The 25,016-nt window shown below is 38.9% G+C and overlaps 1 protein-coding gene across 1 annotated transcript in view; it reads left to right on the top strand.

Annotated features, from left to right (window-relative positions):
• nup210 (nucleoporin 210) overlaps window positions 1–25,016 on the top strand; it is a 115,724-nt gene that overhangs the window by 48,756 nt on the left and 41,952 nt on the right. Inside the window, exons 8-21 of the mRNA XM_063068133.1 lie at window positions 813–881; window positions 5,099–5,205; window positions 8,102–8,242; window positions 10,031–10,168; window positions 11,728–11,883; window positions 13,250–13,448; window positions 18,512–18,657; window positions 20,277–20,498; window positions 20,843–21,016; window positions 21,779–21,971; window positions 22,058–22,164; window positions 22,342–22,446; window positions 22,979–23,080; window positions 23,345–23,473. Of these exons, the coding sequence (XP_062924203.1) occupies window positions 813–881; window positions 5,099–5,205; window positions 8,102–8,242; window positions 10,031–10,168; window positions 11,728–11,883; window positions 13,250–13,448; window positions 18,512–18,657; window positions 20,277–20,498; window positions 20,843–21,016; window positions 21,779–21,971; window positions 22,058–22,164; window positions 22,342–22,446; window positions 22,979–23,080; window positions 23,345–23,473 (1,988 nt within the window). The remainder of the gene's footprint in view (window positions 1–812; window positions 882–5,098; window positions 5,206–8,101; window positions 8,243–10,030; window positions 10,169–11,727; window positions 11,884–13,249; window positions 13,449–18,511; window positions 18,658–20,276; window positions 20,499–20,842; window positions 21,017–21,778; window positions 21,972–22,057; window positions 22,165–22,341; window positions 22,447–22,978; window positions 23,081–23,344; window positions 23,474–25,016) is intronic.

Raw genomic sequence — 25,016 nt, forward strand, 5'->3', positions numbered from 1 at the left:
CATCAAATTAGGGCATTGCTTTGCACTACTGTAACTATATGTTATAATTATGTGGTTCAGTCAGTGTTAGTCTTTGGTTTGTCCTGTTTTCTGTGATATCACTCCGGAGAAACATTGTATCATTTCTTAATGCATGTATACATTTCTAAATGACAATAAAAGAGAGCTGAGTTTTCTCATAATCTAAATCAAGAATCCTAGATGATGCAGAAAGTAATGGTTCTTTCTCAAAGCAAAACAATTTTGGTTGAATCTTTTAGTAGCACCATCAATTATGTTAATGATCAAGATTTGGCAGAGGACCACATGAAGGCGTAAGACATAGGCATTTGCACCACCAGCAAATTGCAGGTCTGAAATGATGGGGCTGATAGAATTTCTACCTTTACAGACAGATTGTTGTTACTCAAAATTTTTTTTAAAAAACCGTCATTTGCTGGCTACCGGAATGCCACTTGCATGCTTTTACAATGTTTGATAATCTTTGAGAAGTCTTTACTGACAGGAACTGAATTATGTGTCAGGGTGGGGGTGAGGGAAGTTTTTGATTCATCACTTAATTCCAGTGGGTGATTTTTACTCTAATACTTCCTTTTTTGTAGGATTTAAGTGAGAAAGACTAATGAATGAAACTTCATCTAAATTAGGAATTAATCCTTTTCCTGTCATGTTGGCAACAAGTTCTTACAAATCTACAAGTGTTGTTCATCTTTGGTATCTGAGAATGATTCAGATCCATGTTATTATTTGTTTATTTGAAAAAAATAGAATAGTAGCATTTTTTTTAAAAAAGGGCCTTAACAAATGCATAGATATTCGTATGCAAGGTGTATCTCGGTTACCAAACTGCACAATATACGTTGTTGAGCCACGTTACCTAGGTAAGTATTTCAAAATGTATATCGGCATGATATCAGTTAAGATGTATTTGGTGGAAATACAGTTAAATTATTAGACCTACAGCCTGAATTCTGGACTATCAGCTGAAAGACACAGAATCAATGAATGATTGCAATACAGGAGGTTGCCATTAGGCCTATTGTGACCACTTCGCTTCTCTTGAAAAGAAAATCGTATTCACCCACCCTCTGCCCATTACTGGCCATATTTCTTTTTCAGGTACTAATCAACTTCCTTTTGAATGCTGCAGTCCAATCGTCTTCCATTACTACCCTCGGTAGTACATTCAAGGCCCTTGACACTAACTTTGCTTTATCAAAAAAAAATCTGTGCAACTTCTGGTTATCTCTTCCCAAATGCCTCCATTCTCTGTAGCTTAGTTTTACACGTCTGCTGCTGGGAGTAGCTACCATCTACTCTATCCCTTTCATATCCTTTTCACATCCCATCATAATCTCTTCTGTTTCAAGGAAAACAGCACAACCTTCTCCAGTCTATCCACATTACCGAACATCACCTTATTTTAAAACCCAATTGCCTAATTCTGCTCCTATGTCTTAAAGGTCTTATTAAAGATCAGCTTTGTTTGTCACATGTACATTGAAATAGGCAGTGAAATGTGTTATTTGCATCAGATCAAATCAAGGTTGAGCTGGGAATTGTTTCCACACTTCTGGCACCAGCGTAGGATGCCCACAGCTCACTAAACCTAACCGTACATCTTTGGAATATGGGAGGAAATCGGAGCACCCAAGGGAACCCACGTGGTAGTTATGGGAATTGACACTATAAAACCATGTGCCCCTACTGTGCTGCCCCATTCTGGGAACCTGTTTGCCAGATATCTTTTCAGTGCTCTCCAAGGGTTTGAACGTCTCTCCTGACTGTCAGTGCCCAGAATGGAAACAGTGATGCAGTTGTAGCTCAGCTATTGTTTATTAGTGCTTTGAATTCCATTATGGCAGCTGAGGAACTTAAACTCATCAGCCTCTGTAACCATTAAGTTCCTATCTCTACTGGTCCCATTTTCCTGCACTGAGCCTGTAACCTTCCATCCTAACGGTTTTGTGTACTCATTAAAGTACCTTAAATTTTGTGCAAGTACTTGCCTCCACCACCTCTCGGGCAAAGCATTCCTCATTTTATTTGTCCACTGGGTGAAAATATTCTTCCTCAAATGCCTTATTAATCTACTTTTACCTTAAGTCCATGTACTCTCATTCCCCTTTTCTAGGTTACACACTGCCCACCTGATCTGCATCCTTCATTTTATATACTTCATTTGGGATCCCACCTACTGCGACCTTCTGCTCTCTCTACCGTAACGAAAAGTAACTAATGCTGAAATGCTCCATACCAGTTACTTCCTGGTAGATCTTCTCTGCACATTCTCCAGTGCCCTATAGTGTGGTACTCAGAACTGCACATGGTATTCCTGTTGTGGCTCTGTGACTCCTTATGCTTAATAATTGCCGTTATGTACTTGTGCTGCTGCCTGCAGGGATTTTTGCAGAAGTACACCAAGGTTTTTCCGTTACTCAGTGCTTCCTCCTGTCCAAACATTCATTTTAGATGGGTGCTACATATATATTACTGAGCACCAATCCCTGTGGAACACAACTGGTCATGGGCCTCCATCCAGAATAGCACCCACCAAAGACTATAGCAGAATATGGATCAGTTACAAATATGGGCAGAGTAATGGCAGGTGGAGTTTAATCTGAGCAAGTGTGATGTGCTAAACTTTGAGAGATCAAACCAAGTGAACCAGATAGCAAACCATCAGGATTTGTGAACAGCCTCATAATGGATTATCTTGGTTTCACTGTAAATCCATTTTTAGATAGAAGTTTTAAAATCAAGAAATAAAACATTTTATAGTTCATAACAGGGGTGGGGGTCAATTACTGGAGGTTCGAGAAATTAATGTTCATGCCATCATGTTGGAGGCAATTCAGACAGAATATAAGATATTGCTCCTCCAACCCGAGTGTGACCTCATCATAGCAGCTTGTATTCTGCCTGGGTAGCCTCCGCCCTGTTGGCATGATTTCTTGAACTTCCAATAATAGCCCACCGCCTCCTTCACCATTCCCCACATTCCCATTTCCCTGTCCCACCTTATCTCCTTAACTGCCCATCACCTCCCTCTAGTGCTCCTCCTTCTTCCCATTCTTCCATGGTCTTCTACCCTCTCCTATCAGATTCCCCCTTCTCCAGACCTTTATCTCTTTCACCAATCGACTTCCCAGCTCTTTACTTCACCCCCCCCCCACCTCCGGTTTCACCTATCACCTACCACCTTGTACTTCTTCCTCCCCTCCCCCCATCTTCTTGCTCTGATTTCTCGTCTTTTTTTCCCCAGTCCTGATGAAGGGTCTCAGCCTGAAACATGGAATGTTTACTTTTTTCTATAGATGCTGCCTGGCCTGCTGTCTTCCTCCAACATTTTGTGTATATTGCTTTGAATTTCCAGCATCTGCAGATTTTCTTGTCTTTGTAAATTAGCAAACAAACAGCTAGCTGAGCTAATCTTTTCTGCCTACAGAATGTCTATGTCCTTCCACTTTCTTCCCCTCACATGTGCCTATCTAATCGTCTCTTAAAAGTTCCTAATGTTTCTGTGTCTACCACCATTCCAGGCAAACACCACTCTCTGTGGAGGGAAAATACTTGCCCCTCACATCTCCTATGAAATTACCCCCTGTCCCCTTAAATGCATGCCCTCTGGTATTAAAATATGCCTAATTATAGTAACACACACAAAATGCTGATGGAATGCGGCAGGCCAGGCAGCATCTATAGGAAGAGGTACAGTTGACGTTTCGGGCCGAGACACTTCGTCAGGACTAACTGAAAGAAGAGATAGTAAGAGATACTATCTCTTCTTTCAGTTGGTCCTGATGAAGGGTCTCGGCCCGAAACGTCGACTGTACCTCTTCCAATAGATGCTGCCTGGCCTGCTGCATTCCACCAGCATTTTGTGTGTGTTGCTTGAATTTCCAACATCTGCAGATTTCCTCATGTTTGCCTAATTATAGTGTTGGGTTATTATCTAAAACATTCGTTCAATGGCCAGACAAGCTACATTGTTCTTCATTTTGTTCTGAATATATGAAATGTATTCTTTACCGCTTTCTAAGCAGTACTGCTCAGTTCCAATTATGTTTGTAGTTTACCTTGTCATTTATCTTTTCAAACAGATGGGACTACTTAAGTAGCTTTTTCTTGATGCATAGAGAAAATATATATTTCTCTATACTTAGTCTGCCTCTTCTTCGAGACTGCATTGGAATTGCACCAAAAACATGTTTATGAATATTACTGCATCTTCAGATTATACATCTCTTAGATAGATGGATCTATCCAATGATTTTATGACAACCTCTGACAGATAATTGCTGAGGTTTTGCTGCGGTAGTGAAGAATTGTTAAGTTGTTGAGGACGATCGATCCATCTTTTGGGGATTGATTGTTCCATTCCTTTTTCTTGAATATCATGTACAACACTTGGGTGAAACAACACACAATCAGTGGTGGTTCAGAATTTCAATATATTTCAGTTTACTGGACAAGTATTGCAAATTAACATTACAATAAAACATTGTAATGTGCTTATACACAATATAATAATTACTGATGTCAGTAAATATATTGAACAAATCCATTTTAATGTGTTTCAAGGTTTGTAATTGCAGTTGTTGTCGGCTAATTGACAGCACCAAACCAATTTTATATGATGAGCAATGTATTCAGATAGAATGGAGGAAAAGTTTTCATAATGCTATTTAGGAAGTTAATTGCTCATTACAAAATAATGCCCCGATTTTGAAAAGGCCTCCTGTAATGCAGGACATTCTCAACTCATCTCAGCTGAGAAAAAAATGAAATAACAACTTTACAGTACCCAACTTTAGTACGGTCTTCCTAATTATACCAATACAATAAAATTACCCTTTGATAAGAATAATGCATTCGTTTTGATCTGCTCTGGGCCGGTCACAAGAATTGTGGTATAAATGTAGAGCAGTGACATAATCTTTTAGAAAGCCATTGTTGACATGGCCACTGTAAAGATGCAGAACTTCATAGAGTAAATGGTTTGTAAGTCTCCTCTGCTTATGTAATACCTTTATTTGAAAACTGAACTATGCTAAGGCTGTATAGAAATTAAGTAACTTTTTTTATGTGTGTATAGGATTTACAGTTTATCCTGGTGACAGATGGATTTTGGAAACTGGCAAAGAATATGTTCTAACAATTGAAGTGTATGATAAAGAAAGCAATAAATTTTATCACTCAGATGTAAGTATTCTACTGAGGCAAGAAAAAGATGTAATTGGTTCACTTGTGAAACTTTAAAATTCCCAACAATTAATCTTCAAGATGATTGTGCTGTGTACAAATAACTTGGTTTGTTTTAGTCTGTTTATTTCCTCTTGCTTAGTTTTGGAATGTATGCACGGTGCTTTCAATTGACAGTGTAAAATGATTTGGCAACTGACTCATTCCTCACTTCTACATTTAACTGGAAATATGTGTCGCTCTGAGCAGGAAAACCTTTCAGACACAAAAGATGTTTTAAAGCCTCAGTAGTCCAATGTTTCCTGGACTTGACAGGTGATGGGTAATCGAGAGATGTTCCAACTATTCCCTGTGCCCCTGTCCCTCCCTCCGGCCTCACTGAGCACAGCACTTGTTACTGAGCTGGGCAACCAAGTTTTTATTAATTATAACTGTTTCTCTCAATGTAACTGGGCCTGGATGTCACTGAACTAGAACTCGCTTGAACAAGATAACCTTGTTGGAGATTACAAAATGATATTTTCAGGATGCAGGAGTGGCAGATTGAGTTAAATCCAGAAAAATATGAATTGATGGACTTTGGGAGATCATCAGTGTGTGCCATGTTGTCTGATATAGGTGATCATTGTCTTTCCATAACCATGATTGTTCTTGGCAAATTTTTCTACAGAAATGGTTTGCTGTTGCCTTCTTCTATTTAGTCTCATTACGAGACCCTAGCTGTTGTCAATACTTTTCAGAGACTGTCTTCCTGGCATCAGTTATTGCATAACCAGGACTTGTGATATGCACCAGCTGTTCTTAAGACCATCCACCACCTGCTCCCATGGCTTCATGTGACCATGATCGCGGGATAGGCAGGTGCTACACGTTGCCCGAGGGTGTCCTGCAGGCTAGTGGAGGGAACGTGTGCCTTACATCTTCTTTGGTAGAGATGTATCTTCACCCCACCACCCACTGAATTTGATGGCAGAGTACAAAGTTAATGGCAGGATTCTTAGCAGTGTAGAGAAACAGAAAGGGATCTTGGGATCCAAGATCCAAGTTCATAGATCCCTCCAAGTTGCCGTACAGGTTGATAGGGTGGTTAAGAAGGTGTATGCTGTGTTGGGCTTCATTAGTCAGGGGAATAAGTTCAAGAGCCATGCAGTAATATTGCAGCTCTATAAAGCTCTGATTAGACCACACTTGGAGTACTGTGATTGTCTCAAAATAGGAAGGATGTTGAATCTTTAGAGAGAGAGTGCAGAGGAAATTTATCATGATGCTGACGGGAATGGAGAACATGTCTTATGAGGCAGGGTTGAGTGAGCTAGGGCTTTTGTCGTTGGAGCAATGAGAATAATAGGAGACCTGATAAGAGGCATTGATAGACTGAACACTAGTGCCTTTTTCCAGGGTGGTAATGACTAAAATGAGGAGGCATTCTTTTAGGGTAATAGGAGAAGAGTGTCGAGGATGTCAGAGGTAGGTTTTTCACACAGAGAGTGGCAAGTGCATGGAACGTGCTGCCTGGGGTCGTGGTTGAGGCAGATACATTAGGGACATTTAAGAGATTCTTAGATAGGTACATGCATGAAAGTAAAATGGAAGGCTATGTGGGAGAGAAGGGTGAGGTTGATCTTGGAGTAGGTTAAATGGTTGGCCAAAGAGCCTGTACTGTGCGCTGCTGTTCTACATTCTAAGACAAACTTCCTAATCGGTTCAACTTTTTCTTGCATCCTTCAGTTCAGTTTTTCTTTGTCCTCGCAGTATAAGGTGAAAAAGACATCCAGGGCTTTGTCCCTTAATTAATGAGAGCTGAACATACAGGGGATAAACTAAAGGCTGTAATTGAGGGAAGGGAAGAATATTAACTTTCCTGTGACATTTAAATGCTCAAATGATTTACTCCCAGGACAGGCATCCACACTGATTACCTATCAAACTTGAGCCCAGAGAATGAACTCCCTTTAACAAGAGTACTTGTGCTATGAGTTGAACTTTCATAGCACATTAAGTGAGCAATTAACGTTTAAGTACAGCAACTCCATGAAGTATATAGGGAGGTAAAGGACAAGATGTCATTTTCACAAAGCTCATTACAAAAGAGAAATTATCCAGCAACTTGTGACTTTTTTTTCATTCGTGGGATAATTCTCCCGTAGTTCAAGTTATGCAATAACTATATGTGTCATTCGCAGTCTTAGCATTTCAGGAAATTTTAGGCCAAGGTCAAGCCATCTGTACACTAGGTAAAATTATAAAAACTAATGGCTGCTTATTTATGTTTTTAAGCCCAGCAATGATAAGATAAAAATGGAATCAAGTAAAAATTGGAAGATCACATTGTCAATTTTGAAGTGACCTTGCCTTGTTGGAAACGATCAAAATGGCAATTTTCAAAGTGAAATTTTCAAACTCCAATATCTCCCTGTCAGCCCCCACTCAAACTATAGAAGAAAATTGAGTCTTCCCTTTAAAATGGCTTAACAATCTGAAGGCCACATCTTATTGTGATTGTGTTTAAGCAATATCATTAGTATTTAGTCTGGTCCATTTGTTGATTAATTTTACATTACTTGTCAGGGCATAGTTGAGTTTTTTTTTGCCAGATTTTGTTTTTTCAAATTGAGACCATGAAATAGAAATTAGATTTTGGTTGCTAGTGCTACAATGATTCCAAAAATATCAACTGCCCTTTGTTTTATCCCCATGTATTTGATTCCAAAGTATTCAGAGGAGAATACGTTAAGTGGCTAGTCTGTTAGACCCCACTTAACTCTGGCAAAGGCTAATTTTTGTTTTTAGCTGTTCTAGTTCTGTATGCCATATGTATTATATACAAGTTGCAATGTGCACTGTTGAAAGTATGTAGTGATATTTTATGATAACTCATTTCTTCATGACAACATAGGAAATCAGAATTGATGCAGAAATTCCAGCAGAGTATTTTGATGTATTGGAGAGCTCTCTAAATGGATCATATCATCGTGTGAGGGCATTGAAAAAGGGGCAGACAATAATTGATGCATCGTTAAGTAAAGTGATATCTCAGGTGAGAATGTATTTCTTTTATCCTGAAGTATGCAATGTCATAAGTATTAAAAAAAGTACTTTGAATTTAACGAACAGAACAAAACTTCTCACCTTCTGACCTATTATAACCACAGGGTTACATGGATAAAGAACTTCTTTGTAGATTCAGTGGCATGTGCTAGGCTTTGAAGTATTTATTTCAATTGAAGATCTTTGCATATTTCACATTGTTATAAACAGCTCTTAGCTAATTTTCAAAATTAGTGAGAATTCTTGTTAAAGAAATAGTAACTTTATAATAAGTGTTCAAACAATTGTCCAATTCGGGATTTGAATTTAGATCAGTCATACAAAGGAGTATACATGTATGTGACTGAATTCAGGATCAATTTTGAAGCAACTAAATATTTAATATATAATGATAAACTTTGAAATATTGATTTAATGTCATGTTGGGGACAAAACAATTTTGAGGAATTCAGATGCTCTGCTAATATTTGGACTATGATGTGGAATAAAATGCAGTATTATTAATAGTCTCTGTTAGGAATATAATCCAATTTGGTTTAAACCTTTTTATTGGGTTTAAACAATGTCACAGTATCAGTTATGGCCCTGTTGCTATTTTTACTTTGATTTACCTGATGGTGGGTTCTTCAGGATATGAACGCATCAGTGCATCAGTGCAGCATTGCTGCTTGTGCCGTCATTTGAATGAAATGTTAAAACCTTATCCCTGTTCTGTTGGGAGGTAAGCAAAAACACCCTACCATTCTGTCAGCAGAGGCATTTTCAAAGTGCACTGCACAATCTTTGTTTTCTGAAGCAACACTTAGAAAGGAAGAGGTAGGCTGATTCAAGCAGGCTTTGTGTTTGGAAATGTTGGCATTCAGCTGGTCCCAGATAACTAAATGCCAGACTTACAGAACCCGGAATAGGCCCAGTGCAAAGTAACATAACGGATACCAGCACATCTGTTTTCCAGTGCATTTCTGGATTTCCTTGTCCAGACCTGGATTAAATCAGAAACCATGCTCAGTTGAATGCAGATGTCTGCTTGTGTACAATTTGTTTTGAGTACTTTTTCACTACTGAGGGTTCCAGATATTACATGGGGAAGAAAATAAAAGAAAAAGTAACTCTCACCTCTACACACTTGTAAAAAGAATTATTAAAATATTAAATTACTGCAAGCATTCCATAAATTTTTCTTTCCCCGCAACCAGCCCAGGTAAGCATAAGTGGATGAACAAGAAATGCAGCAAATGCAGGTGGCAGACAAAATCCATCTCATTTGGGTCTATGATACTATTTATAAGCTGCTTCTGGGATTAAATGCAAATTTTAATTTTTAAAAATGTTATGAAACTCATGTAATGTTGATATTAACTCTGCAATATACATTTTTTAAAAATATATGCAAATATGAAGGGATGAGGGCTTTCATCCTTGTATTGCAGAAATGGAATGTATATTAGTTCTGTTAAAACTTATTTATAATTCCAAGAATCTTAAAATACTACATACAAATTCATAGTTACTATTGTGATTCTTTGAAGCAAAACTAGGCTTTTGCCAATTTGAACAGAGTGCATGGCTACAAATGTTTTTTTAAATAAATACTATCAATTTGCAGCATTGTCATGAAGTTTTGGAGGTCTGGGTATCTCTAAAATCATCTTAAAAATTTTAAACTTATGCTAATGCTCGTTTTCTTTAATGTCAGTTGCATTAATTGCCCCTATTCCAGTACTGCTCAATGTTTTACTAATACTATTCCAAATATTTTATTAATTTTGACTTTCAGAATGGAGCTGTGCATTCCATGGCTGTCCCAGTGCGAAACCAACAAGAAGTCGAAATTTATAATCCGATTACTCTTACACCAAATATTTTGACGTTTCCCTGGCAGCAAGTGGCTGGAGCTTACCAATATGTAATAAAGGTGCTTATTTTGTGAATACAATATATCTTTCCTAATTACCAAATAGTTAGAAAAGTTAGTCTGTCCCGAGCCTTGTGGTCCATCAGGCTGGTGGGTTCTGGTTAATTGGGACACATCAGGACCAATACATTTTGGCCCAGTTAATGGTCGCCGAAGTTTCATGGAAATTGTTAAAAAGATATATTACCTCTTTTTTTAGAGGAAGCAATGACAACTTAAATATTTTATTCTGCTAAATCTATTCGGAGAATAAATCTGTCAAGATCTTCAATATGTGGTAACAAAAACACTTTACAAAAAGACATGCAGAAGCTGGAAAACTAAAATTGAAAACATAAAAAATGCTGGGGATTCTCAGGAGGCCAGGCAGCATCTTTGGAGGGGGAAGGAGGGTTACAATGATTATAAATGTTAACATTAAAAAGGCTGAAAATTTTAAATAATGCCAGAAAATCAAATGTAAAGAGGAAGTACACTGTTAAGGGCAAGACCTTTAACAGTTTTAAAGGTCATCAACACTGTTAATGAGCAGAGTGATCTAAGGGTCGAAGTTAATAGCTCCCTCAGCTATATACACAGATTGATGGTGTGGCTATGAAGGTATACGTCATACTTTGAGGCATTGGGTTCAAAAGTCAGGAGGTTATGTTGCAGTTTTTTAAAACTCTCTAGTTCGGCTGCATCTGGAGTATAGTGAACAGTTCTGGTCGGCTATTACAGGAAGGATGTTGAGGTTTTGAAGAGGATGCAGAAGAGGTTTACCAGGAAGCTGCCTGGATTAGTGGATGTGTGCTATAATGAGAGGCTGGACAAACTTAGGTTGTTTTCTATGGAGCGGCGGAGGCTGAGACGAGATCCAATAGAAGTTTAAATATTTATGAGAGACACAGGTGGAGTAGACAGACAGTATCTGTTTTCCAGGGTTAAATTGTCTAATACCTGAGGGCATGCAGTTAAATTGAGAGCAATAAATCGGAAGGAGGTGTAAGGGGCAAGTTTTATATACAGGGATTGGTGGGTGTATGGAATGCACTGCCTGGGGTGGTGGATAAGGCCAATACATTTGGGAGTTTGTAGATAGGCACGTGAATGTGAGGAAAATGGGAGGATATGGACATTGCATAAGCAGAAAGCATTAGTTTAATTGATCATTTGATTACCAATTTAATTGATTCAGCACAACATTGTCTGCCGAAGGCCCTGTTCCTGTGCTGTACTGTTCTATCGTCTAAAATGTGGGAAACAATTAGCAGAGCAGAATGAATCTGCAGGAAGAGAAATGGAGTGAAAGTTTTAGTAATATTGACTGCTTCCTTTCCCACACCCTGAGTGAGTGTTTTGAGCACCTGTATTCTTATTATTGCCCAAAACATGCACTCAACACTTGCACACGTAGGGAGATGATGCACTCAACACTTGCACATGTAGGGAGATGATGCACTCAACACTTGCACACGTAGGGAGATCATGTTCTGCCTCGTGATTTGAATGTACAGTATATTTCAATGACAGATGACGTTGCATTTATATTTCCCTTTTTAATTTTATTTGTTGTGTAGGCCGAAGGTGGGAGTGGAAATTTTATTTGGTCATCGTCCAATCAAGCAGTGGCAACAGTGACAGTTAAAGGAATTATGACAACGGGAAGTGATACAGGACTGAGCATAATAAAAGCTCATGATCTTCAGAATCCATTACACTATGGACAAATGATGGTAATTTGATTCATTTTTACCTTTACATTTCATTTTTATTTACTGAACATTATCTGTAAGAGAGATATAAAATGTATCTCGTGTTGAAATGAAGTTTTCAGTATCTGTGGAGTTATGAAGGTGGAAGTGATCATGATGCCAAGGGTACCTTTAGGTGTAACTTGTTGAGTGACTTCTTTAACACCATTTACAATTAAAAATGAAAAGCAAAACAGTGCTCCCTAATTTGATTTTTTTTTATCCAGTAATTGTTATCTTGCCAAATGTCTTGGGATTGAAGTGCATGGAGAGGTGTGAATTTACACTACCCAAGTGATAGACAACTACTGAATTTACCAGGAAAAATGAATATTGTATGTGCTAATATTTGCATTTTTAATTATGCCTTTACTGGCACCAAAAAAATTACCTTTTGTGATCATGCATTTTCATTTACTCTGTTTTAATACTAACCAATTTAAAAACTTTAAATGCACATTTTGTCTCTTATCCCTTATAATCCCATCTTTGTTTTCTACCCTTTTAAAAAATTTTGTCTTCAGCAACAAATTCCTAATTCTGTTGCTTCATAATTAAGACGGTGTCAGAAAGGATTTTTGAATTTGACTAATTTTCCCCTATTCAGTCATGTTCTAGAATACTAGTGGGTGGGTGCTATAGTGCTTTGGCTCTCTTCATGGAATTTCTGTGAGCAAGTATAAACGGAATGAATGGATCTATGTTGCTGAATTTCTTAAGAATATGCTAATTTGCTAGAAGGGTTACTCATAGAATAGCTTGTGCAAATTTAAATTGAATGGTTTACGGCCTAAGAAGACACTATTATCTGTTCTTGTACATCTCAAAGTCTTTGGAAGACTGTACAGGAAAGACAAAAAGCTGCTGCTCAAAGTATCTGATCAGTAAATGTTACTACAATACAAGAACTTACAAGAAGGGATTGAAGACAATTTCCAGATCAGAATGTTTACAACAAGAGATAATGGTTATCTTGGTGTAGAAGTTAGTACTGTCTCCTCAGTCAAAAAGAAATGGGTTCAAATCCCACTGAAAACTTGAGCAGAAAACCTTGCTAATATTTCATTGTGTTGTGAAGTAGCGCAGCATTGGCAGTGACAATATAGAATACAACTTTTTAAATAGTTGTGTCCTCTTGCTTGTGGAAGTACAAAATTCGGAGGGGGGGGTGGCGGGGTTTTGGGTTGTACATGATCAGAGGGTTTGTACCAGTTACCTAGTTAGTCTTTTTAAAATAAGTAATCCTCCACTATAAAACTAAATGCTGGTCTGGAATGTATTGTGATTTAACTATTAGCTGTAGTCTTGATTCATCATAAAATTATAATTTTTTTTAAAAAACTTCAAGGTATATGTAATAGAACCAATCCAAATGGAGTTTGCACCCTGCCAAGTGGAAGCTAGAGTTGGACAACAATTGGATTTGCCCCTCAAAATTTATGGCCTCATGAACATGGAAACACAGGAAAAAGTTATGCTAACTGACTGCTCCCATTTTGACCTTGTGACAGAAATTGAAAATCGTGGTGTTTTCAAGAATATAGAAGGTAACAAAAGAGAGCTTTTTTTTACTTTAGCGCTAGAATAAAATTATTTTGCAGAATTTTAATGCAATTAAACGTGCATTTTCAAGCGGAAATAAATTTAAACTATAAAACATCAAGCCATTTTTGAAATTTCTCTGTTGAAAATTGATTTGGAGTTTGTCACCCATGTTCACTATTTCCAATGCAACATATTTTTGCATTGCATTATTTTCATTTATTCGTACTGTGCTTATATTTATCTTTCGAAGCTCAAAAATTGGGGAATAAATAATTCATGTCTGATGTGAATCTGCACTACTTGTCTAAATATGAGAAATGGCAGACAATATGTGTTTACAGTGAAATTCTGCAAAATGATTGCATGAGGAAGTAACATTGTTCCTGTAAAAACTGGACAGAATTGGGGACTTCAAACTTTGCATTAATATCAATAATTCTATATTGAATTGACATGTCAACGTATAAATCAGGTGAACAGGAAAAGATTTGCTGGTTCTTCAGAACTGTGTCTCATATAAAGAATGGCAGCTCACAAATAAGCCTCTTTGTCGTTAAGTACAATGAATCTCTGTAGGGAGGGATTGCATTCCCAGGAAAATATTCATATTGCAATTTTCTGTATTGCAAATGCTTGACAATTCTCATTGTGTATGATTTGTCTTTTTTCCCTCATGTAAATTTCATAAGAATTAATTTTTATTCTGTATCTCAAAGTTTTGGTGGTGATTTCTGCATTCCATAAGGGTGAATTTTTATTACCAGAATTGTCATAATGTGGGAATACACAAAAAGGTAGAAGAACACACAAAAAAAATCATGGTCCAGATGGAGGTAAGAAGAGGTGAACTCTGTAAAATTTCTCTCTGGCCCTTCAAACAATTTGTACAATAGACCCATATAAACTCAGGATTATCCATGAAGACCTTCCTCTATAATACATGTTATTCCCAATTCAGTAACCAGCAGAATTACTATGAGATTTAAAACAAAATTAGCATGCATCACTTCAGCCTTCAAAGAATGGGGTTTCCCTTCCTCCACCATCGATGCTGCCCTCACCTGCATCTCCTCCATTTCCCGAACATATGCATGCACTCTATCTTCCCAATGCCTTAACAATGATAGAGTTCCTCTTGTCTTTGCCTATTACCCCTTGAGCCTCCACTTCCAATGTATCATTCATTGTAACTTCCGCCATCTCCAAAGGGATCCTACCACCAAGCGTATCTTTACCTCCCACTTCTCTCTGCTTTCTGTGGGGATCACTCCCTCTGTGATTCCCTTGTCTATTCATTCCTCCCCCATTAATCTCCCTCCTGGTACTTAGACCATAAGACATAGGAGCAGAATTAGGCAATCTGGCCCATCAAGTCCGCTCCCCCATTCAATCTAGGTTGATCCTTTTTTTTCCCTCCTCCTCAACCCCAGGTTTCTGGCCTTCTCCCTGTAACCTTTGATGCCATGTCCAATCAAGAACCTATCAATCTCTGGCCTCCCCAGCTGCATGTGGCAACAAATTCCACAAATTCACCACCCTTTGGCTAAAGAAATTTCTCTGCATCTCTGTTTTGAAAGGGCGCCCCTCTATCCTGAGGCTGTGCCCTCTTGTCCTTGACTCTCCCACCATGGGAAACATCCTTTCAATATCTACTCTGTCTAGGCCTTTCAATATTCGAATTCGATCCCCGCCTCATCCTTCTGAATTCCAGTGAGTACAGACCCAGAGCCATCAAACGTTCCTCGTATGATAATCCTTTCATTCCTGGAATCATCCCTGTGGGCCTCCCCTGGACCCTCTCCAATGCCAGCACATTTTTTCTAAGATGAGGGACCCCAAACTGTTCACATTACTCAAGGTGAGGCCTCACCAGTGCCTTATGAAGCCTCAGCATCACGTCCTTGCTCTTGTATGCTAGATGTCCTGAAATGAATACTGACATTGCATCTACTTCCTCACCACCAACTCAACCTGCAAGTTAACCTCTAGTGTGTTCTGCACAAGGTCTCCCAAGTCCCATTTATATACAGCATAGAAAGAACTAGTCCCAACACCAACTCCTGTGGAACACCACTAGTCACTGGCAGCCAACCAGAAAAGGATCCTTTTATTCCACTGGCTGCCTCCTACCAATCAGCCAGTGCTTCAACCATGTTAGTAACTTTCCTGTAATACCATGGACTCTTAATTTTGTAAGCAGCCTCATGTATGGCACCTTAACAAAGGCCTTCTGAAAGCCCAAATATACAACATCCTCTTTATCTATCCAATTTGTAATCTCCTCAAAGAATTCCAACAGGTTCGTCATGCAGAATTTTCCCTGAAGGAAACCATGCTGACTTTGTACTATTTTGTCCTGTGTCACCAAGTACTCCATCCTTGACAATTGACTCTAACATCTTCCCAACCACTGAGGTCAGGCTAACTGGTCTATAATTTCCTTTCTGCTGCCTTCCTCCTTTCTCGAAGAGTGGAGTGACCATTTGCAATTTTTCAGTCCTCTGGCACCATGCCAAAATCCAATGATTTTGTCACCACAATCTCTAACGCTACCTCTTTCGGAATTCTAGGGTGCAGTTCATCTGGTCCAGGTGACTTATGTACCTTTAAGTCTTTCAGCTTTTTGAGCACCTTCTTTCTTTTAATAGTAACTGCACTCACTTCTTTCACACACTACAACATCAGGCACACTGCTAGTGTCTTCCACAGTGAAGACTGATGCAAAATACTCATTTAGTTCATCAGCCATCTCCTTGTGTCCCCTTATTATCTCTCCTGCCTCATTTTCTAGTGGTCCTATATCGACTCTCATTTCTCTTTTATTTTTAACATACTTGAAAAAATCTTCTACTGTCCACTTTGATATTATTTGCTCGCTTGCTTTCATATTTCATCATTTCCATTCTAATGATTTTTTTTTAGTTGCTGTCTGTAGGTTTTTAAAACTTCCCAATCCGCTATCTTCCCACTAATTTTTGCTTTGTTGTCACCCCCTCTGCCTACCTCCAGTCCCTCCAATACAATGTCTAAACTTGGGCATTCACCTCCCAACTACAACCATCCTTCAGCCATGATTCAGTGATGGCTACAACATCATACTCATCCCTACAAACGACCAAAGTACTACATCTGTCCATTTACCTCCTCCCTCACAGGGCCCCAAATAGTCCTTCCGGGTGAGGCGATATTATACTTGTGAAGGGGGCATCTGTTGTGCGCAGTGCTTCCGATGTAGCCTCCTCTATATCGGCGAGACCGTCATAAATTAGGGGACCGCTCCATCGCACACGTCTGCTCCATCCGCTAAAAGGGGAGCTTCCTGGTGGCCAAACACTTAAATTCCGATCCCCATTCCCATTCCCACATGTTTGTCCATGGCCTCCTCTTGTGTCATGATGAAGCCGTCCTCAGGGTGGAGGAGCAACATATTATATTCTGTCCGGGTAACCTCCAACCTGATGGCATGAATATAGATGCCTCCTTCTGGTAAAAAAAAATTTCCCCCCTCCTCCCCTCTTCTTCTATTCCCCACTCTGGTCTCTTAACTCTGTTCACCTGCCTATCACCTCCACCTGGGTCCCTTCAGCCTTCCCTTTCTCCTATGATCCACTCTACTCTCCTATCAAATTCATTTCTCTCCAGCCCTTTACCTTCCCTATCCACCTGGCTTCATCTACCACCTTCTAGCTATCCTCCTTCCCCTCCCCCTTCTCAGTCCTGAAGGTCTTCCGCCCGAAACGTCGACTGTTTCTTCTTCTTCATAGATGCTATCTGGCCTGCTGAGTTCCTCAAGCATTTTGCATGCGTTGCGTCGACTAGTCATTCATTTCCACAGATGCTGCCCGACCTGCTGAGTTCATCCAACATTTCGTGTGTGTTGCTTTGTATTTCCAGCATCTGAAGAATTTCTCATGTTTATGATTAGCCACTACCCTGAGAAGAGCACAGCATAATATCCATTATGTTCCTATGCTTAAATGTGTTAAAATTTGTATCTCCTAGACCTTGGCAAATTATTAAACTGGAAACATCATTCCAGTATCCAGCACTTCAATTTTATTAATTTCTATCAGGTCACCTCCAAGTCTAAGCTACAGTAAACTAAATGGACCCATGTATATAGCTTTCTGAGTAGCTTGAAGTTCATTAAACTGAAAAACATATCATGGTTCTCCTTTGGCCTATTTCCAGGACCGCTATAATCATCCACTATCACAGCGTGAAGCAGGAACATGTTTGTAACTGTAATATTGTTTAATAAAGTAATTGTAGTGCATTGCTTTTCTTGACTGAATTGGCCACATCTTACAAATGTCAAAAGAAAAGGCATTTTTTCACACATAAATCCATTTCTCAGAGACTTAAAAACTTAGCAAGCAGTTGGTTGGTGGGTTGTGGGGTACAGAGAGAAAGTTAGTGGGGGAGGGGGCTGCTGTGTTAATCCAGGAAGGCTGTAGCATTAATTCCTGACTGATCTCCACCACAGTAAAGAGTGGGCTGAGCCACTCCACCCTGGATTGGGGGCAGAGTGTTAGCCCAGGCTATGATGACCAATTTTGATTAAGAATAACACTGTGTTTGGTACCTGTTCTCAACCCTCTCCCTCCAGGTTTTGTGATGATGATGTACTACTATATAATTTTTACTAAATGATATTTTTAAAATCAACGTACCCAGTACAAAATGATGTGTTTAAATAACTTCAGCTATTAACATTCAGTATATCAATTGCTAGAGCTTAGCATAATTTTACACCTGAATATCTCTTTAATCCAAATGAGTTAGTACGTTATAATAAGCAACCGACACTTGCATTTAATACACATGCCTCTTAAAAGTGCTTTGTAAGAACTTATAGCAAAATATTTCTGGAACTGTAGAAAATTTTCTGTAGTTCATGATGGAATGACCCATGTTTAATCTGAGGAAATATTTCCTTCCAATGAGGGAGAAATATTTTCTGCCAGTTCAGTATCTCAGAGCTAACAATAGGAGTAGATTATAATGCATTATAATTATAAAGTGATTTGAAAGTTAAAATTAATTTTTCTCAATGTTTTAACAGGGAGATTGGAACCGGGTGCTAAGCACTGCAGTGGAATAAGAGTTCAGGCTGAGGCTCCAGGCTACACAACTCTTGTAGTTAGTTATAGTCACAGCCACGTGTACCTCACTGCCAGCATCACAATTGCTGCATATGTGCCGCTTAAGGTAAGTGTTTACAATGAAGATTTTCAGAGAGTCGGAGCGTCGTACAGCAGCTTGACACATATCTATACTAATTTAATTTGTCCCCATAGATGCGCAACCACCTATGCCTTTGCTGTCTAAGTACCTATTCAAATTCTTTTTAATTGTATCTGCTTCCACCCCCACCCCCTCCTCTAGCAGCTCTTTCCCACCCTTTGTGTGGAAAAATGTACCCACCATCTGATTTCCTTTAAAGTTCTCCCCTCTCACTCAGTTCAACAATCAGCATAATGTATTGTTTGTAGATAGCTGAGGGTCAGTATGTGGCTGCTGCTTTTCTGACTGTTGCATTAATGTACTGTAATTTTCTCCATAATGATGAACGTGGGCAGTGCAGTGTCTAAAGATCTATTTTCATGTAGTAAGTATTCTCAGTCTGAAGTTCCCTGAGTAACATTTATCGGATAAATGTGGTTGTTGGCTTGTATGATGGAAGCACCCTCTTTAAGTTTCCTTTCTTTTCACATCTTTTTTTGTTTGCTCTAGCCTTGAACTTCAATTCGGTCCAAACCCTGGTTTCAGAATATAAACTGAATTCCCCTCCCCAGTCCCCAGCCTCCATATCTGACTCCTGGAGCGTCTGTTAGGTTTTGACCAGCTCCAGGCATCAAAGTTCAATCCTGACCTGCTGAGTGGAACTTGCACATTCTCATTGTGACCTTGGATTTATTTTGGCGCTTGCTTCCACATATTTCCCCAAAACATCCTGGTTATCAGAATCAGAATCAGGTTTATTATCACCAGCACATGACATGAAATTTGTTAACTTAGCAGCAGCAGTTTAATGCAATACATAATCTAGCAGAGAAAAAATAATAATAATAATAAATCATTGCAGTATACATATATTGAAAAGATTAAAAAACATGCAAAAAACAGAAATTCTGTATATTTAAAAAAGTGAGGTAATGTCCAAGGGTACAATGGCCATTTAGGAATCGGATGGCAGAGGGGAAGAAGCTGTTCCTGAATCGCTGGGTGTGTACCTTCAGGCTTCTGTACCTCCTACCTGATGGTAACAGTGAGAAAAGGGCATGCCCTGGGTGCTGGAGGTCCTTAATAATGGACGCTGCTTTTCTGAGACGCCGCTCCCTGAAGATGTTCTGGGTACTTTGTAGGTTAATTGGCTACGGTAAAGCTCCCCTTATTGTACGTGGTTGGTATGCGATTCAGAAGGCATCCACATAATTCTGTATTGTGCTGTAGGTTTTCTATGTTTCACCTCTGTAAGACTCCAATAATTCCTTCCAGGCAAGTGTTAGCAAGGGTCATTGGGTCTTGCTCATGAGTATGAATGTTACTTTATTTTTTTTCTTGAAGTGCCTTTTCTTATTGTCCATATTTGATTGCTCCTGAACCGTAGAGGCAGCTCTGAAAGTTGTACTTTGATTACAAAGTGATCTCTGTGCTATGTTCTACCCTAATCACTGTTGGTGATAAGCACTACTTTTAGAGTCAAGAGTGCAATGAATTGAAGTTGCATGAAAATCAGTGTTGCACATTATTAGTAGCATATGAACTTGTATTATAATTTTGCAGTATGTGTTATGAAAGCATGGTGTTTATCTTCCTATCTTCAGGCTGTTGATCCGGTATCTGTGGCTTTGGTAACTTTGGGGTCATCAAAGGGTATGCTCTTCGAGGGAGGACCCAGGCCATGGGTTTTAGAGCCTTCAAAGTTCTTCACAGAACTTACTGCTGAAAATGAAGAGAGCATCAATCTTCATCTTATAAGCTCCCCCGCATTCAGAAACCAACCAAAGCATTTGGTTAGAGCCACCTGCACAGCACTGGGAGAGCAGGTGAGAAGCAGCAGCTTTTGCTGTGTCTCATGTTGTAAGTTAAACTACCTTCAAAAATAGTTTCCTGACACGAATACTACAACATTATGCAATAAAAAGTCTATAATATCAACTTCTTTCCAAGATGAATATGATACTTGGTTGGGATATCTAAGTAATTCTGCAAATTATTTGTAGACTTTCATGATACTTAAATAAAAATACCATCTTCTTTAAATTCACTGTACAGATTCTTACCTGGCCGTAGTATTTTGAGAATATTGCAATATCATTGGCTTATTCATTGCTTATTATTTTAAACTATTTAAATTTTCCATTAAATGTATTTTTCTTTCTTTTTTTAGGTCTTGGCCTTGTCAGTTGGAAACAAGCCTAGTTTAAAAAACTCTTACCCTGCAGTAGAACCAGCTGTCGTCAAATTTATTTGCTCTCCTCCTACAAGGTTTACCTTGGCTCCTGTGTACCTAAGTTCTCAACTGGACCTGTCATGCCCTTTGCTTCAACGAAATAAGCAAGTTGTATGTCAAATTTGAGTTTTAAAATTTTAAACTTGCAATTTTTAACAAGTTTAATTTTTCATGGCAAATTGTCAAAATGATTATCAAGTTTGTTTAAGAGTTTAGACCTTATACATCTGTTGGTTTCTTTTGGACAGCATTTTTAGTTTAGATCCCTTTAATTAATTTGTTTTTTTTTTAGAAAAAACTTAGTTGAAATAATTACTTTATGGAAACTCCAGCCTTCAGGAAGGCTGTATGGCAGGTAGTCAAAACTGCCTAATGCATCACCAGCACCAGCGTACCTGCTATCAAGAACATATATACACAAGGGTTCTGAAAGAGGGTCAGTAATATCATGAAGTATTCCACTCATCCTGCTCATGGACGGTTTGTCCCAATGGAGAGGAGGCTAGGTACCATCCACACCAGGGCCACCAGACTCAAAAACAGTTACTTTCCCCAAGCAGCAAGGCTGATCAACACCTCCACCCGCTAACCCACCCCTCCAGGGCGCCAACCACCACTACTTTATTATTTCCTGTCAGTCACCTTATGTACAGACATCCTTGTGCCTAATGTCACTTTATGCAATGCAATCAATCTAAGTAGATAAGCTATCTTATGTATTTATATTTATTGTGTCTTTTTCTGATTGCAGTTATTTTTGTGCAACATCAAATCTGGAGTTACAATTATTTGGTTCTCCTTTACACTTGTGTACAGGAAATGACGTTAAACAATCTTGAGTCATGTATCTTAATAGTACTGCATCTCTTCTAGGTTCCTGTGTCAAATTATCGGAATCCAGTCCTTGATTTGGAAGCATACGACCAGCAAGGGCGTAAATTTGACAACTTTTCTTCCCTTAGTATTTTGTGGGAATCATCAAAACCTTCCTTAGCCAGTGTTGAGCGCAGCATGCCTATGCAAATGAATGTGAAAGATCATGGAAATGGACAAAGGAAACAACATGGTACTGTTAAAATGTCATTAATTGGTTTACTCTGCAAAGGTTTAATCACTTACACAGCCTTACTGTGTGCATTTCATTCTTTCAAGGTTTACAAACTGTGCTGGTTCATCATGAATCAGGAACAACTTCTGTCATGGCAAATGCAACAGGCTACCAGCAGGAACATCTCATCGCAGCTAAAGTTAAATCCAGGGTATGCACTTAGTGTAAGCAAAATAATAGGGTGAACTGAAGTATACAACTTACTCAAGAATGGTTTGCTAAAGGCTGATTCACATTTGGGGGGCAATGTTTTAATTGTTATACTAGCTTAAAACGTGGTTAAAGATGAATTCTGGCCACTCTAATTTTGATTTTCCTTAAATAACAGTATGATCCATTACTACCTGTATCAGCTACCATTGAATTGTTGCTTGTGGAGGATGTTAAAGTTATTCCAGAGAACATTACCATTTACAACCATCCGAGTGTTAAGGTAAAGTTCTACAAAGATTTTGGGAACATTGACTTCTCAAACTTCCGCTAATGCCCCACCTCCCCCTCGTACCCCATCTGTTATTCATTTATATACACACATTCTTTCTCTCACTCTCCTTTTTCTCCCTCTGTCCCTCTCACTGTACCCCTTGCCCATCCTCTGGGCTTACCCCCTTCCCCTTTTCTTTCTCCCCGGGCCTCCTGTCCCATGATCCTCTCGTATCCCTTTTGCCAATCAACTGTCCAGCTCTTGGCTCCATCCCTCCTCCTCCTGTCTTCTCCTATCATTTCCGATCTCCCACTCCCCCTCCCATTGTCAAATCTCTTACTAGCTCTTCTTTCAGTTAGTCCTGACGAAGGGTCTCGGACCGAAACATCGACTGTACCTCTTCCTAGAGATGCTGCCTGGCCTGGTGCATTCACCAGCAACTTTGATGTGTGTTACAAAGATTTTGGGATACAGATTCCTAAAGGATCTCTTTAGAAAATAGTTATTCAAGTTCAATATTTTCTTTTTTTTTATCTATAAGGCAGAGCTTTCACTTAAGGAAGGATCAGGATACTTTTTCATTAATACAAGTTCAACAGAACTGGCAAAGGTTATGTATCAGGAGGCCCAGAACATTGCTCAGGTGAGTCATTCTTCTTAATACTATGGGGGGAGGTTGGTGGTGCTTGATTAGAATTAAACCATCCTGTTATATTTTAACAATGGGTTAACTGAAAAATAATTGGAATTCATAAAATCATTTATAGCTTTGGGTAATTTAAGAATGTTAAATTACCTTTAATTGAAAGTACTCAGCTAATTATTAGCTAATTATGATATCTGAACAGATACATGTAGAAGCTTTATACCAAACATATTTCAACTAAGCATGTTTTGTCTTCTTTAGGTGTGGCCAGTTCATCCAGGAATTTTGGCTGTTTTGGTCCACGATTTGTGTCTGGCTTTTCTGGGGCCTGCTAAAGCTGAAGTACACATATCAGATATCTTAGAGTTATACGTACGGGTTGTGGACAAGGTTAGTCTGCAAATGTTACTTTCAAGTGCAGTTGAATAAAGGCATAACAAATAACACTAATTTTTAGGGTTCTTGTATGTTAAAAGTAAGTAAGTTTCAATTTGTACAACTTAATGGTTAGAACATATTGTTAGCAAGGATGGTTATTTGAAAGTCTTGTTTGTTATGCACAAGTGCAATGAAAAACTTGCAACAGCATCACAGGGACATAGCATTGACTAAGCAGCATTCACAAGAAAAACTTATATTAAACACACATTATACATGATTTGAGAAGAAAGAACACAATTAGTGCGTGATTCCTTGGCTGCATAAGCCTAGGGAAGACTATCTCCAGTCCCGCCAAACTCGCAAAACTGAGATGCTCTCCCACCCCAGACCCCAGTTTCTGTGGATGCTGTGTAATTTGCTACCCTGTTACAAGTTAGTGCCACAAAATGACAGACAGTACACTGCATACGATTAAAGGGATTATATTTATGAATCTTAACTAAGGGGTTATTAAAGAGAAACAAAAAGAAAAGGGCCTATTTAATTAAACAGTCAAATTTGCACGAGTTGGGGCTGAATGCTTCACCATATCACCGATCCTTAGTCGATCATCACCCCTGGCTTCAGTCAATCATGGTCCCACTCCGGGTCAAATTCTATGACCTGTTCTCTCCAGCGTCTTCTCTCTTCATCACCCACCGAACGAAAGCCCCGAGCCCAACCTCAGTGTCCCTCACCAGAAAAACCTCCCCTCAGTTCTACCGTCCTAACTGGATGGCACACATTCCTCATCATCCCTTATCTTCAACAATAACCCAAACAGGCTGACAGCAGAACAGACTGCTCTTACTGAACTACTAAATGAAATACATACAGCGTAACAGTAAAAATATGAACCACGGCATTACATACAAGATAAAACTAAGTTCAAATTCTGGCAAAGTGATCAAAGTTGCTAAACTGTAATGATTAGGGTTGTGCCAGCTGGCTAAAAAATGAAAGTTTGAATGGAAGTAGCCGTTCTTGAACCCGGTTGTGTTGAACTGCAGGCTTCTGTACCTCCTGTCTGTGATGGAAAAGATTTTGAAGGATGTACACTATGTACTACAGCATGAATGGGATGATAAAGATGAACAACTGTAGTTTGAGGGGGCTGTTGGTGGGAAACGAGTGATCAAGGACCAGGTAGGCTGAAACAAAGAAGCTGTAAGGAGATTTAACACTTTTTTTTAAAGTAGCAAGGCATATGATGGGATGAATTGGAAAATGAATTTTCTCAGTAAAAGTGATATGGATGGTTTGACATAGGTGCAGAATTAGGCCATTCGGCCCATCAGTTTAAACTGAAACATTTTAACATTGTTTCATTGTGCAAGGAAAGAAATGAGGGAGAGTATTCTTCATGGTGTGTTTGAGCATAAAATGTGGTACCGTAGAGAATACTTGAGGCATCAATTGATTCTTCAAAAGGAAAACAAACTATTCTTCAAACACAGCAAACTGATGAAGTTCTGAGTAAACAGTAGAGAATTATCATAAATATAAACATGAT

This window comes from Mobula hypostoma, chromosome 15, assembly GCF_963921235.1.
Source record: "Mobula hypostoma chromosome 15, sMobHyp1.1, whole genome shotgun sequence".
NCBI lineage: Eukaryota > Metazoa > Chordata > Chondrichthyes > Myliobatiformes > Myliobatidae > Mobula > Mobula hypostoma.